This window comes from Gymnoscopelus braueri, assembly GCF_963280865.1.
Source record: "Gymnoscopelus braueri genome assembly, chromosome: 23".
NCBI classification, from domain to species: Eukaryota; Metazoa; Chordata; class Actinopteri; order Myctophiformes; family Myctophidae; genus Gymnoscopelus; species Gymnoscopelus braueri.
The window spans coordinates 1,335,878-1,352,738 of NC_137625.1; the positions used below are offsets into that span (position 1 = coordinate 1,335,878).

General features: G+C 37.9%; 1 protein-coding gene across 1 annotated transcript in view; it reads right to left on the bottom strand.

Moving 5' to 3' along the window:
* LOC308079711 (uncharacterized protein) overlaps positions 1–16,021 on the bottom strand; it is a 107,994-nt gene extending 91,973 nt beyond the window's left edge. The window contains exons 1-5 of the mRNA XM_080421272.1: positions 15,967–16,021; positions 8,374–8,966; positions 6,335–8,180; positions 2,950–3,390; positions 466–897 (exon numbers count right to left, since the gene is read on the bottom strand). Coding sequence (XP_080277398.1) covers positions 466–897; positions 2,950–3,390; positions 6,335–8,180; positions 8,374–8,704 — 3,050 coding nt within the window. The 5' untranslated portion in view covers positions 8,705–8,966; positions 15,967–16,021. The remainder of the gene's footprint in view (positions 1–465; positions 898–2,949; positions 3,391–6,334; positions 8,181–8,373; positions 8,967–15,966) is intronic.
* Positions 16,022–16,861: the final 840 nt, after the last annotated feature.

A 16,861-nucleotide genomic window follows, 5' to 3' on the forward strand; every position in this document is an offset into this window, starting at 1 on the left:
TGTTGACTAGTGCTAGTGTAACCATTGTTCTAGGAAAAGAGCACAACACTCTGCTGTCCTGATAGCAATGATGTTAACACACAACTCAGCATTGAATCATGTTAACACACATATACTGTAGTATAATACAGAGATGATGTATTCTCTGAGTGATTCATGTATAATACTCTGATTGTATTCTTCCTTATGATTGGGTTGCATTATACATATCATATACTTATTGCATATACAGTCTCTTGTTCTCTATGCACTTTGTTTCTATCATGGACATGCTGCACAGCTTTTTGTAATGGATTAAGAAAGATTTTAGCGATATAAATATAACTAAAATCTAAAATAACACAGATGCTTTCCCAGTTTTAATGGGTTAATCATACCTCATTATATTCAAATAAAAAAAGGGAAACAAATTGTGCGATGGGTGTTATGTGTAGACAAACATTAAAATAAAGGAAAGAAATTAACCTGAGTTGTGAGATGTAGGGTAGACACTGAAAGAAGATCCTCACTTCACTCTCTTCATCTGACCAGCCTGTCAGCTCTACTGGTTTCTTCTCTGGTTGGAGTTTCATCACCTCTAGGAGGAGGGAGACCTTTCTCTCTGAGAGGTCTATGGACCAGACTGTAGGAGCTGACTGGTAAACTGGTTGTAATGCTGGAAGAACACTTCTGCCTGTTTGAGTCTCATAGTTCTTCACATAGGAGTATAGGTCCAGTAGTAGAGAACATTGACGCTTCCCCTCTTCTTCATCACCAAACCAGTCATGAAAGGGGAATGTTTCATAATTACACACAGAAGACAGCAATTCCAGAATCTTCTCTCCTGTTTCTTCTTCCTGTTCTGCTGCTTCACAGAAGAGCTTCCCCAGGAACTTGGTTGGTTCTTGACCAGAGACACTGCAACAGTTTAAATGAAAACCAACATTAAATATTGATCTCTGCATCATAAACAGAACCAAACAATGATGGACACTGTATCCATCAGAGTTTATGTGAAAGACTCAATGTAAAATGAAGAAATCAGCTGATCATGCTTAATGTACTCTCTGTAATTTGTTGACTAGTGCTAGTGTAACCATTGTTCTAGGAAAAGACCACAACACTCTGCTGTCCTGATAACAATGATGTTAACACACAACTCAGCATTGAATCATGTTTACACACATATACTGTAGTATAATACAGAGATGATGTATTCTCTGAGTGATTCATGTATACTCTTTGATTGTATTCTTGCTTATGATTGGATTGCATTATCCATCGCAAATACTTATTGCACATACAGTCTCTTATCCTCTCAACACTTTGCTTCTATTCTGGATATGCTGCACAGCTTTGTATTAAGAAAGAAAACTCTCACTTTCTGCTATAATTCCATAATAGTCCATAGGCTACACAGGGCTGCACATGTGGCCACTTGGGACGCTGACCACGACTATACATTAAAATCCTGAGTGTTAATTTATCAATTTGTGACTCTGAGAGCGTACAAATGTAACCAATTGAACCCCCCCACCCCACTACATAATGGATTCATGTTAAATGTGTGTTGTCATTGAAAGTCATTAAATGTTTTCAGACATTTAATGACTTAAACCCTCAATACTTTGTAAACTTGACCTTTGGCTTGGTACTTTACTTGGTCTTCTCTTTTTACACTGTACACCAAACCTCTTCACCGAATCTAGCCAATCTACAAGCTTCTAGATCTGCTATTTTCGGCTAATGCTCCCCCCAGAATAGGGATGCACGGGTTCAAGTTTAAAAATAAAAAATAAAGTCCATATCACACAAAGATTTGGTGGACCCCCTGCAGTAACTCTGAGGACCCCCTAGGGGTCCCGGACACCCTGTTGAAGACCCCTGGTGTAGAATCAACATCAAATACTTGATCCATGAACCTAAAACATACTCTTTTACTTTGTTTACTGAACAGTACAGTCATTTAGAACTGGATGGGGCATTCTGCAACCTAACTAATAACATGCTGACCTTTGACATTAAAATAATCTTTCAAGAGAAAACTATTCATGCTCTTAAAGGAGCTGTAAGTGATATTTTTTGTAAAAATGGAAGTTCTTTTTTAAAAGGTTTAAGCTCTATATTGTGATAATAATCATTGCTATATAGACTATACAGTGTGTTCAGTAACATGGGTCTCCCTGTCTCTCTAATAAACAGAAAATACATTTCCAGTTCAGCATCCCAATTCCATTCAATCAGGAAAGAGCTTAAATTTTATAATGTTCCAGTTCCAAATTGAGTGTGTTTTCTGTATCATCACTTCCAGTTTCACTTGTTTAGTGTTTATCCTGTGAGTTCTCTGTCCTGAATAGATCAAATGAGTATCCTGACCTTTAAAATGTATTAATGTTTATTAAAGAGCTGGAGAGATGGGGAGACCTGTTAGTGATTGTTGTTGCTATAAAACCATTTACATTATATTCACAAAAAGTATCACTTACACTACCTTTAAAGGTGCTGTACAGAAAGTGATACTTTTTGATTACAATACAACGTTTTTAGTTAAAAAGTTCTATATTGTGATTAATTATTGCTATAAAGTGTTTGTTCAGTAACAGGGGTCTCTCCATCTCTCCAGCTCTTTAGTAACAGAAAATACATTTTGAGGTGGGTGGCCAATTTCATCCAATCAGGAGAGAGAACCCATTTATCAGCTTCAATTTTATAGTGTTCCACTTACAATTTTGTTTGAAAATGTTGTTTCAGTACTTTACATTTCAATTGTTTATCCTGTATGAGTTCTCTCTCCTGATTGGATGAAATTGGTATCCCAAATTGGAAATATGTTGTTTATTAAAGAGCTTGACAAACAGGGAGACTCCTGTTACTGAACAAACACTCTATGATTACTATGATAACATAGAGCTATTTAACACTTAATTAACAAAATGTCTTGAGGTAAAATTATAACATAATTCCAGCTACCTGAGCTGTGAGATGTAGGGTAGACACTGAAGGAAGATCCTCACTTCACTCTCTTCATCTGACCAGCCTGTCAGCTCTACTGGTTTCTTCTCTGGTTGGAGTTTCATCACCTCTAGGAGGAGGGAGACCTTTCTCTCTGAGAGGTCTATGGACCAGACTGTAGGAACTGACTGGTAAACTGGTTGGAATGCTGGAAGAACACTTCTGCCTGTTTGAGTCTCATAGTTCTTCACATAGGAGTATAGGTCCAGTAGTAGAGCACATTGATCCTTCTTCTTGTCACCAAAATAATCAATAATGGGGAATGTGTCATAATTACACACAGAAGACAATAATTCCAGAATCTTGTCTCCTGTTTCTTCTTCCTGTTCTGCTGCTTCACAGATGAGCTTCCCCAGGATCTTGGCTGGTTCTGACGTTCCTGACCATGGATCAGCGACACTGCAACAGTTTAAATGAAAACCAACATGAAACATGGATCTCTGCATCATAAACAGAACAAAAAAGATTATGGAAATTGTATTCATCAGATTTTAGGTGAAAGACTCAATGTAAAATGAAAGAATCAGAAAACATAAATTACTAAATATAAATGTGTATTTATGCTCAAATTCCTTATATTTCTCTGTACTTTCTGTACTTTGTTGAATAGTTATAACCATTGTCCAAGGAAAAGATCACTTGATAAAAACAAAACAGAGCTGGTTTTGTTTAGTGTTATTTTAAAAATCATTTTCTCTGCTTTCTGTTGCTTTTTGGCAAAAAAAAGCCACATTCAACTGACCATAACTATAGAATGGATTATCGCGTTGGCACAACGCAACATTTTTTTCTCCGATTATACGAGACCCCACTACGTCTTATAAAGTAATCGGCGGGTGGATCGTTGTGAAGAAAGATATTCTATGATTTTTCAAGGGTTAGTGAAAATGCTCGGAATCACTGGCAAGTGCAGCTATAGATGATGTTACTTTTAACTCTGGCAGTCAATGAGTTAATATTCCATAGAGGCTACACAGGGCTGCACATGTGCCCAATTGGGACGGTGACCTCGATATATATATTTAAAAAATGTGAATTCATCCATTTGTGACTCTGAGAGCGTACAAATGTAACCAATTGGACCTGTACTGAATTGGTAGGAGGTGCCAGTGGTTGTAATGCTAAAGAACACTTAGTTTGAGTCTCACAGTCTCATAGTCTTTGACATGGGAGTACAGGTCTAAACGTAAGTCCTATTTGTAGTGTCAATATTCAACAGTGAAAACACTTCCTCTATTATTTGTGTTTAACTTCTCATGGAGAACTTGTAAGCCAGTTGATGTAATGCCAGTTAAGGTGGTGCTTCCTTTTCTTGTTGATGTTCTTCATCGTGTAAATGATGTGACTTCACTTCCTCTTTAATCTCAGTAGTATGTTGGCACACAGAGTGAAGGCATTCTATGTTCTAATCCTCTTTATGATTAAAGGGATTCTAGGCAACATTTAGCCTAAATTCAAAACATAGTTATATATATATATATTTTGCATTTTTTCCCCTCTATCAGCCACTATATAATGATGCTGGGGTGTTTTCCTGCATTGAAACACAGTCCTCTTTCTGAAATCCGTATTTTCCCTACAGTTTATGTTTGTCTGGGACGTAAATTAACGCATGCATGTGCGCGTCCGTGCGTGTCCGTGTCCGTGTGAACTGTTCGAGTGAAACCGAATGGAACCGAGTGCAGCCGACAAAAATGTACTCTTTACATTCGGTTTTAAAACGCTCTCAAACTTATTTTTTGAGGCACGGAATTAGATTTTTGTTGTTTAACTTCATATATGTGGTCAATTTATCATGACAGAGCCTATTTAAAAATAAAAATGCAGAGAACCGGCAGGGGCGGACCAGGCGGGCAGTGACACGCATTGTAATTTCGGCATTGCCCGTTTAGAAGTCCCCCCTGCGTCACCCCCTGATGGTCGGGGAAACTAACTGCTGATGAGGAGGGGGGGGGGGGGGAGTGGAGGGGCGGTGTTTGACAACAGTTTTTTTCTTTTTTTAATCTCTGAACTTGCCTACAATCCCTTTAAGTAATAGTCCCATGAGACATGAATTCACATGGTCAACGTCTACATTATCTGCTGTTAATAAACGATCAGTGTTGACTGTATATCTGTGGTTTGTCAATGACCTGGCTAACCTGTTGGACCTACTGTATGCTGCTAGTCTACTAATCCTGTTCACAACACATTACAAGCTGCTTGCACATTAATATAAATCATATATCTGTCCTGAAAATGAAAATGTCCTGTTTGATTCTGACAAGTAAACCTGTAGATAAAGAAAAATAAGATGACTCAAAATTAAATACTTGATCCATGAACCTAAAACATACTCTTTTCATTTTCTTTTAATCATTAAGAACTGGGTGAGGCACTCTGCAACCTAACTAATATCATGCTGACCTCATTTGAAAACGAGGTCAGTATGTTATTAACGTCCAGAACATATATACAGTAGCTGCATTTTTATATTAAAATAATATTTCAAGAGAAAACTATTCATGCTCTAACAGGAGCTTATTTTGTAAGAAGTTGTTAAAAAGTGTAAGCTCTATATTGTGATAATAATCATTGCTATACAAGACTCAATCAAGACTATACAGTGTGTGTTCAGTAACAGGGGTCTCTCTGTCTCTCCAGCTCTTTAATAAATAGAAAATGCATTTTCAGTTCAGCATCCCAATTCCATCCAATCAGGAAAGAGCTTACATTATATAGTGTTCCAGTTCCAAATGTGTCTTAGTTTTCTGTATCATCACTTCCACTATCACTTGTTTAGTTTATATCCTGTGAGTTCTCTGTCCTGAATGGATCAAATGAGTATCCTGACCTTTAAAATGTATTAATGTTTACTAAAGAGCAGGAGAGATGGGGAGACCGCTGTTAATGATTGCTGTTGCTATAAAATCATTTACATTATTTTCACAAAAAGTCAAAATCACTTACACTACCTTTAAAAGGTGCTGTACAGAGAGTGATACTTTTTAGTTACAATAAAAAGTTTTTAGTTAAAAAGTTAAATATTGTGATAGTAATTATTGCTATAACGTGTTTGTTCAGTAACAGGGGTCTCCCCATCTCTCCAGCTCTTTAATAAACAGAAAATACTGTATGAGTTCTCTCTCCTCATTGGATGAAATCGGTATCCCAACCTGAAAATCTAATTTATTTTTATTAAAGAGCTTGAGAGACAGGTTGACCCCTGTTACTGAACACTCATGATTACTATGATAACATAGAGCTATTTAACACTTACATTAACACAAATATCACTTACACCACCTTTAATTACTGAAATGTCAGATGTAATGTGGTCAAATTACAATATAATTCCAGCTACCTGAGCTGTGAGATGTAGGGTAGACACTGAAGGAAGATCCTCACTTCACTCTCTTCATCTGACCAGCCTCTCAGCTCTACTGGTTTCTTCCATGGTCGGAGTTTCAAGCATTCTAGGAGGACAGAGGCCTTTCTTTCTGAAAGGTCTATGGACCAGACTTCATGAGCTGGTGGGTAAAGTTGCTTCAGAATTGGAAGAGCATGTGTATATCCTTTACTGCTGAAATGTAGGCAAAGATCAAGCAGGACGTCGTGTCTCTGAACACCGTTGTCAGTTCTGATTTTAATTTTCTCTTGCGACTGACTGATTACATAAGACACAGCACAACAATGGTGTGGATCAAGATTCCCTTCGCTCAAATCAAGGTGATAATGCAGTTTGTCCAGAAAGTGAAGACATGCCTCAGTGGACTGAGATTCATACAAGCACTGGCATAAGAACAGTATGTTGCTGTCATCAGTGTCACCGTGATCTTGGTTTAGTGGAGAGAAGAGAAATGTGTTTACTACATCTCTGATGAAAGTCTTAGCCATGTTCTTCACTTGCTGCTCTGGAAACAGACATTCCAACTTTTTGAGATTTGTCTCCCTACACAAACCACACAGGAAAGGGATCACATTTTTCATGTGTTTCTTCTCTTCAGTGAAGCACATGTGTAGAAAGTTTGTTATTTTGTCAGGATTCTTCAAAATCCACAACCCTGCAAAAAACTCCTGTATGGTGTAGTGGAGAAATGCAGAGTAGGTTTTCTGTGCTCCAGGTGAAACTCTAACAGTAATTGTGTTTAGGAAGGCTGAATGAACATTGCTTTCATCACAAGACAGTTCTGTTAAGTTCACATATTTCCCTTGAGTTGCCTGAAAGGCAGCCATGGCCAAAGCAAATATTGCTTCACTGTGGTCTCTGATATAGTTTAGTTTTTTTTCTGGTACTGCAAGGCCACTGTGCTTTAGAATGCAATCCAAAATAATGTTGATGTATATTTCAGTCACTGTACATGGTTCTTGAGGATGAGGGTTCATAATAGAAAAGCTGGCAACCACCATCAGTGCATATACTGGGACATGGCAAAGACTGAACAACTCCAGATTGTTCTCAATGGTGCTCACCTGCTCCTTGTTCAGCGTCTTAGCTAAGTACTCTTTGATAGATTTTGTGCTGAAGCCTTTCACCTCCACTCTGAGAGAAGCCCAGTCTGATAGGAAGTCTTCTGATTCAACCTGTGGTCTGCATGTGATCATGATCTTTGCATCAGGAAGCAGGTCCCTCTCCACAAGTCTCTTTATCACTGGGGAAGAGAGGTCTGAGAGTCCATCAAAAATGAGAGTAACATTTTCAGAATTCTTTATGTCCTCCAAGACCTCTTCTTTTCCTTCATCTGGTTCACTAAATGTATTGAAGAGAAGATCCTCCAAACTTGTGGGATTTGTGATGCAGGACATTTCTCTCATATCAAAATAGAACATGTAATCTAGGTCCTTGTTGTCTCTTCCTCCCCAGATTTTCAGCATTTCACATGCAGCTGTTGTCTTTCCAATTCCAGGCTTACCAACCAGGAGAATTGTGTTCTTCTCTGTTTTGAGTAAGTCATCTACAGATATTTCCCTTTTAGCCTTTTTAGGAATGTAGTTTTTCATTTTTTTATTGCGGTATTTCTTGCCTTTTGTTGTCTTCGATTTTATTCTTTCAGATGTATTTTCCTTTTCTGTGTCTAATACCAGTGGAATGTAAGACACATATGAACACTTGTACTTTGGTAGAAATGTGTTGCTTGTCCACACATCTTCTGAAAGCTTAAGAGCTTTTTTCTTTAATGTTTCCTGGTATCTACAGCATGGTTTTGGACCTGAAACAAAAATAACAGCAAGTTGATAAATCATCTGTAAACTTACAGAAATACCTACTGACAGCATTGTTGAACAGACTATGGGTTCATACGTTAACACTCTCACAACTCTACGTTCACAATGCAAAAAGTAATCAACATATCAGTTTTCATACTGTTAATTATTTGCCAATTTCTCCTTCATAAACAGTACCTGTAATATAGTTGATTTCCTCATCATCTTTGAAAGAAAAGCAGCTGATCCATTGGTGTAGATGTGGTCTCAAGGTCCTCTTCCTAGTTATGTCAATGATCTTTAGTAATTCATAGCAGGCTGCTTCCCCTTTTTTTGTGACCCTGTCCAGTATTGTTCTTGTTTTATCTAAGTCAATATCCTCTGTCTGTATGTCAGTGACCTCCTCCTGAGTGAACACTTCTCTCTGATACAGATTCTCCACAATAATGGAAAGATTCTGTAATCCTCCCACCAGGTGGGTTCTGGCGTTATTTATGTATTCCACAGCTGACTGACTTGAAGACGCCATGTTGTCACTTTATTCTCAAACATGTACTGTAACCTATACTAGCCTGAGTCCATAGGCTAGAACAATATTAACTGGCATGTGTTTTAATAATGTTAATTATCAGTTCCTAGTCTTGTGTCTATCTGGATGCACATCTGTTATCTTCAGTGTGATGTGTGTGTGTTCTATGGTTGTGCTGATTGAAGTTTAGATCCAGACCACAAACATCTACTGGTTGCTCTTCTAATGTGAACTGTATGGAGGTTGAGTCTCTGTAGAAATCCTAAAAAAGAAAGAACATAAATGATCAGTCTCTTCCACTCAGGTCAGATAAACACACAAGAACTCCTCCTCGTCACTGTCAGGCAGAAACCATGTATCGCCATGTCATCTTTTTTTAAATAATTTATTCATAAATGAATGCCCTTTTTTACACTTTGTTGTATAACAATGACACAAATAGTGAAAATAGCTGATCTACAAGCTCACAACTGTGTGAGTTTATATAGTAGATCTGCTGTTTTTTTGTTTTATATATATATATATATATATATATATACTAGAGGTGGACAAAGTACGTGCAGTGGCGTAACGAGCCAACAGTGGGGTGGTCACCGTGGAACCTCAAACCCCCCCCCCCACCCCCGCACGGCCGTTAATCTGTCTATCAACAATTATGGAAACGCCCAGGCAAAACCTATACATGATACAATCCATAAGAAACACTTTAAAGGCGCACTGCAGTGACATTTTCGGTCATTTTATTTTGAAGGTTCAGTCTGAAACGTCGGCTCAACCGACTCTAAACCAATCAGAAGGTCCCATCCCTTCAGGCTATGGGACGTTGGATCTCAATCACTTCAGCCGTGCGCAACACGGCTAGTGTTTGTTTACAAGTGAGAGAGAGACGGCCAGTGAAGCACGTTTGCTACTACCTGGCTTATTTCTAACCTATAATGTTTTCAGATACATATTTTAGTGTGCAGATGAAGTTTAAAATGAGTAATACACTCATCTTCAATGAGATTAAAAACGGAGTATCTCTGTAATTAAAATCAGCTGTGTTTGAAGAACGTGAAGCTATGGGAATCAAACAGGTGCATGTAATCAAGATTCATTTATATTCATGAAGGCTGCGTTATGTCATCACGCAGCACGTTTTCGTTTACAGGAAGTAATTAAGATTGCCTTTTTAGGGACTTTAGATATAAAAATACACAAAAATGGTTTATTTTTATTTTTTTTGACATCTATTGTTAGGTATGCCCATATGATGACCACGGATATGCTCTAAAAGTGTGAAAAACATATTTTTCATTTCACTACACCTTTAAGACTGGGAACGCATCTGTGTCATTTTAGATTTATTTGGCTATTGAAAAATAGCAGATCTACAAGCTCATAGCTCGGCACTGAGCTTGTAGATCAGCAATGTTATTTTTTTTCGTGAAAATTTGTGAAAATATTTGAATATCTTTTTAAAATTCAAAATACTGTTAGGATTTAGAAGACCTTTGTAGAATCGGCCTCAGGTCTTAATGGTTTAGTATAATAATTAAATGCAGATAGCTATAGGCCTATTGTGCTTGCATAACACATGGTCACAAATGAAATAGTTATTGGAACATTAGCCTACATTTAGGAAGATTTGGGCTTTCATAGACAGAATTGTTGGTTCTCTGTGTTTCCTTAATTCTAGAAAAGAAAGGAAAATACATTTGAGACAGAACACATAGAAAACAGCCCAAGCCCAAACCGTGCATTTCGGTTGCTGTACAGCTGCGTACTGTACAGTAGTTACGAGCGACGCACCTTGTGACTGTCCCAGAAGGAGAGACAGTGGTTTCAGTTATAAATATAAATATGGTTTGTCTATGTAAAATTCATGTTCCTTTTGGGTTTAAAAGATTAATTTCATTATGAATGAATAGTATTAAAAGGGACAATAAATATATCAAAAGGGTCTATATTACAAGATTTAAGGTAAAATGCTGTGCCCATTGCTTTGAGGGTTTGTGATAATTGGGAGCTGTCGATCATGAGTCAGAAGCAAGCTGAGTTGATCCAGAGAGGTCATAGGTCACATTTAAGAAACTCCAGAGAGAGAGAGAGAGAATAATATTGCCAAAGTTCTGCACATGGTTCAAGGGCGCACACGGTAAATGCTCAATGTATTTGTGCCTTTCATTGATTTGTGATGTATCTGATGTGTGTTATCAAAATGTGCAAAATTGTTTGAGAGACTTCAGTGTAACATGTGGACAAATACATATTAATCTGGGGGTCCTTGCCATGAAAATGTTTGAGAATCACTGGTTTAAACAACATTAGGAAACAAGCCCAAATAAGCTACTACACTATAGAAACAAGACCAAATAAACAACTGCACTTTATAAACAAGCCCTAATAATCAACTACACTTTAGAAACAAGCCCAAATAATCAACTACACTTTAGAAACAAGACCAAATAAGCAACTGCACTTTAGAAACAAGACCAAATAAACAACTGCACTTTATAAACAAGCCCTAATAATCAACTACACTTTAGAAACAAGCCCAAATAATCAACTACACTTTAGAAACAAGCCCAAATAATCAACTACACTTTAGAAACAAGACCAAATAAGCAACTGCACTTTAGAAACAAGACCAAATAAACAACTGCACTTTATAAACAAGCCCTAATAATCAACTACACTTTAGAAACAAGCCCAAATAATCAACTACACTTTAGAAACAAGACCAAATAAGCAACTGCACTTTAGAAACAAGACCAAATAAACAACTGCACTTTATAAACAAGCCCTAATAATCAACTACACTTTAGAAACAAGCCCAAATAATCAACTACACTTTAGAAACAAGCCCAAATAATCAACTACACTTTAGAAACAAGCCCAAATAATCAACTACACTTTAGAAACAAGCCCAAATAAGCAACTACACTTTAGAAACACGCCCAAATAAGCAACTACACTTTAGAAACAAGCCCAAATAATCAACTACACTTTAGAGACAAGCCCAAATAAGCAACTACACTTTAGAAACAAGCCCAAATAATCAACTACACTTTAGAAACAAGCCCAAATAAGCAACTACACTTTAGAAACAAGACCAAATAAACAACTACACTTTAGAGACAAGCCCAAATAAGCAACTACACTTTAGAGACAAGCCCAAATAAGCAACTACACTTTAGAAACAAGCCCAAATAATCAACTACACTTTAGAGACAAGCCCAAATAAGCAACTACACTTTAGAAACAAGCCCAAATAATCAACTACACTTTAGAAACACGCCCAAATAAGCAACTACACTTTAGAAACAAGCCCAAATAATCAACTACACTTTAGAAACAAGCCCAAATAAACAACTACACTTTAGAAACAAGACCAAATAAGCAACTGCACTTTAGAAACAAGCCCAAATAATCAACTACACTTTAGAAACAAGCCCAAATAAGCAACTACACTTTAGAAACAAGACCAAATAAACAACTACACTTTAGAGACAAGCCCAAATAAGCAACTACACTTTAGAGACAAGCCCAAATAAGCAACTACACTTTAGAAACAAGCCCAAATAATCAACTACACTTTAGAGACAAGCCCAAATAAGCAACTACACTTTAGAAACAAGCCCAAATAATCAACTACACTTTAGAAACACGCCCAAATAAGCAACTACACTTTAGAAACAAGCCCAAATAATCAACTACACTTTAGAAACAAGCCCAAATAAACAACTACACTTTAGAAACAAGACCAAATAAGCAACTGCACTTTAGAAACAAGCACAAATAAGCAACTGCACTTTAGAAACAAGCCCAAATAAGCAACTGCACTTTAGAAACAAGCCCAAATAAGCAACTACACTTTAGAAACAAGCCCAAATAAGCACCTACACTTTAGAAACAAGCCCAAATAAGCAACTGCACTTTAGAAACAAGCCCAAATAAGCAACTACACTTTAGAAACAAGCCCAAATAAGCAACGAAACAAGCCCAAATAAGCAACGACTCTAGAGCAATAACCCACCTACCGGTATCTCCCACACTCCCTACCCAGTCAGTTATCAGTTTGAATGAATTTGATGTCATTTGCCTGTTTAAAGTTTGCATGTTCAAAAAATTGCTATAGCGCCCACCTTTGGCCAATTGGAGTAAGATTGGTTTCAGTGATATTTGGAATGACCCTCTACATTACTGCAACGTTTCAAAGAAATGTGAGTCTGCATGTATGTGTTAGGCGCAGATGAATAATTTTCATAAAACTGCAATAGTTAAAATCTATCTCCTCCTGGGATTTTTAAGTAATCTGCACGAAACTTTTTACACATGAACCGATAAAACGTTAGTGGCGGATTTTCCATAAGTGAAAGAATGAAGCTTTTAAGAGCCATGTTTTTCATATAATTCAAAATGGTGGGAGATCTAAAGGTCAGAGGTCAAAAGTCAGAGTTTGAAAGTTGTTCAGCATGAGGAGACGCATATGTGTATCCAAGTTTCATGGCTGTAGGTCAAACAGGGCATGAGTTGTACCGGTTCACAGTTGGCATTTTCAATTGAGTGCTATAGCGCCACCCTTTGACGAATGAGTGTGAGAATTATTTCTTGATCGTTTTTCATGACCATCTACCATATGGCCGAGTTTCGTAAAAAGCGTATGCACGGTTAAGCCAGAACTGGCAAAAACGGCAGAAGAAGAAGAAACAGAAATATAGCTGCAAGCAGCAATAATACGGGGCCAGTGAATGCAGAAAGAAAAAAGAAAGAAGCAATGATAAGTAATATGCACAATAAGCCATAGAAACATAGAAGACTGAACTTGAGAGAAAGAAGACCATGCAATTAACATGAGCATTTTAAACCCTCACTAGCCCTAACCTCAGTAAAACTATGCCTACCCCTGACCTCAATAAATACTATGTGTAAGCCTAAGAATGCCAAATCATGATCACCTCAACACATCGTCGGGGACAGGGATCTAACCAGCGACCTACGGACTCAAAGGCTGCCTATCTTCTCATAGATCTAGATATATGGCCGCTCTGATAGTGCCTGTTGATATTTATAAGTATTTCCGTCCATTATTAACCAAGCCTCTGTGTCCCGAACTACTCTAGATCACTGGTTCACAAACCATTTACCAATAAAGACATTTTTTGTCTCCTCGGAACGAAAACTAGTGAAAGTAGCCGATCTACAAGCTCACAAAACGTTGCTATCTGAAAAGTTGTGAGATTGTAGATCGGCTACTTTCACAATGAAGTATGTCATCCATTGCAAAAATATTCTCACAAAGAAGCATTTCATGTTACCTTTAACAGTTGCACATGCATTCATTGATACAATCATGTTGTGTGCAATGCAATTTAAATTACGTTTGTATTAAGTGAGGCTTGAACTGGCAACCTTGAGGTTGTAAGGTAGACGCTTTACCGAGAAGCCATTGGACCAACAGACCTGATGTCGTGAAAAAGGAGAACAGACAATGATACCGTTTCATGCAAATAGCTAAAAAATCCTGGGTTTAAGTGTTCTTCAAACTGCTCAAAATTGCGGCAAATCTAAGGGCGGAGCTTACTGGTCAAAGTGATCTGTGTTCCTCATGTGTCAAGGCACAAGTGTAAGCAAGTTTCATGGCTGTCGGCCAAACAAGACATGTGTTATGCCTGTTCAAAGTTTGCATGTTCAAAACATTTCTATAGCGCCCCCCTTTGGCCAATTGGAGTAAGATTGGTTTCAGTGATATTTGGATTTTTGAGTAATCTGCACGAAACTTTTTACACATGAACTTTGGACCTCTGCCGACAAAATGTTAGTGGCGGATTTTCCAAAAGTGAAAGAATGAAGCTTTTAAGAGCCCGCAACTAGCAATATTTGCAAGCAGAAAGAAGCCCAGAGTAGCTTATAATAAGCAGACATGGCAACACTGCAGGTCAGGGTAGTTGGGGGAGCCCGCGGTATCCTCGCCTCTTCTGACTTCTTCCACGTTATTAGCCTGCCCTCTCCACTAGAGCTGTTGGGGGGCCGCAGGTGCCACAGGCCCGCAGCCACCGGGCTGCGCTAATCTTCGGTCAACTCAACTGTCATTGCATCTCTGTTATGTATTTATTATTTTATTTTACCAATGGCATTTGGGTGGGCCCCAACGCAACTGTGTTGTCTGCGTCACGGTAGTTACACCCCTGCAGAGTACTTGAGTCAAAGTAAAGCCCTGATAGTAGAGCCTATGGCTACTCCTGGTCAAATATGACTCAATTACAAGTGAAAGTGTCTCAGGCAAATGTGTATAATAACATTTAAAAAAGTGCATATAGCCTAGGCTACAAAGTTTTTTATGACACAGCCACATGTTAACAATCATATCATTTATAATTGCATACTGCTATGTCTACATTGTCTACACAACTAAATCATGTGTTCAGTAGGACAGTGGTTCTCAAACATGTTGTCTCAGGACATTTTCATCCATGGCACCCCTGAATTACACTGTGCCTTTATACAACCTTACATTTATGTCATATTACGGTACATAAATATGTAAATATTTCCCCCTAAACTACAGTATGTCTCGAGGACACCTTGAGAGAATATCTGTTACCATTATAGGACAGATTGAAAATAATTGTATACTTGACGTTTAACCACTTGAACCACAGCATCCTCCTATTGTGGGGGGAACATTTGCCCAAAATAGCCGATCTACAAGCTCACAATAGTGTTTTTGGCGAAGAGATTTTGTGTAGAACACACCAAGCAGTGCAATTAATACGTATATGGGGGGGGTCTATAAGTGGTTAAAATGAAGAGATATTGATCAATTTGAAATATTATCAACCCTGCGGCACCCATGGCTCCCACTTTGAGAAACCATGCAATACCACGTGTCATGAGCATGTACTCATCAGTAGACACTCCCTATAGTCCCTACACAAGTTTTAAGAAGTCGAACAACATGTATCTAAGCCTATGACCGCATTACAACACACAACATATAGTAATAGTATGTCTTTATGACCTCATAGCAACACACACTAACATATCTATGTCTCTATGACCTCATAGCAACACAAAGTAAGACAAGTAACAGAAAATAAACCACATGAACCTGAGAACAAAGTCAACAATATGTTACTGTAACTAAAGTCACGAGTATCAAGACTGAAAGGAGCCGATCATCAGCCGATGATGAAATGATTCAATTCACAACTAAACTAGTTAGCTACCTGCTACACCTTTTAAAACCTATGAATAACACATGTTTTAGCATTTCTTACCACTTCAACGTCCGTTTCTGCGTTTCTAATGTAAAAGCTGCGAGTCATTGTCTACTACGGCTAGACTAAACAATCGAAACTTAAAAAGACGTCTCGACTGTCAGCTACAAACTTCCACGGGGCGTAGACTGGGATCCATTCACTTTGCACCTTGGTGATCCGGTCTGGGTCTGGAGCGGATACGGAACCAGTACGTCCATGAGTGTGTCCGTGCAAGTTACAGGATACAGTAGGCGGGCTCTAGACCGGATCAGGGCTCCAAAAGCAGGAAGTGACTCTTCAGTATTTTGAAAGTCCTATTGATATCCACCAGATGGCGTCATTACTATATAAAACAGAGCGCGTCCTGACCCAGGATCTGCCATATTATAATAACAGAGTAATAACACAAGTACAATAAATAAGAAGCTCTTTTTCAGGTGATTATTGATGGTGTTGAGGTGAGGTTTAGGTATAGTTTCTGTGAGGTTAGGGTTAAGGTTAACTCACACCTTGATGAAATCACTGATTTGATACAATTCTATGTAGCTTTGCTGGAATAGTTATTGTGGGCTCAATGTATTTTTTATTTATTGTGTGAGGTGAGCACACTAAATGTTATTTTCTACTTTACTGGAGTATTTTCAGTTTTCAGTATTTTTTACTTCTATTCCATTACATCTCAGAGGAAGATATTGTACTTTTACTCCACTATAATTATTTGAAAACTTTAGTTACTAGTTACTTTGTAGATTTTAATTATTACTACACATTGACCACTATATACTTCAGCCCTATTTCGGCCATTTGAAAATAGCAGATCTACAAGCTCACAACGTGGCGCGATATTCGACGCATTGTAAGCTTGTAGATCTGCTATTTTCAAATGATCGCCCCCTACTGGTCTGGATGACCA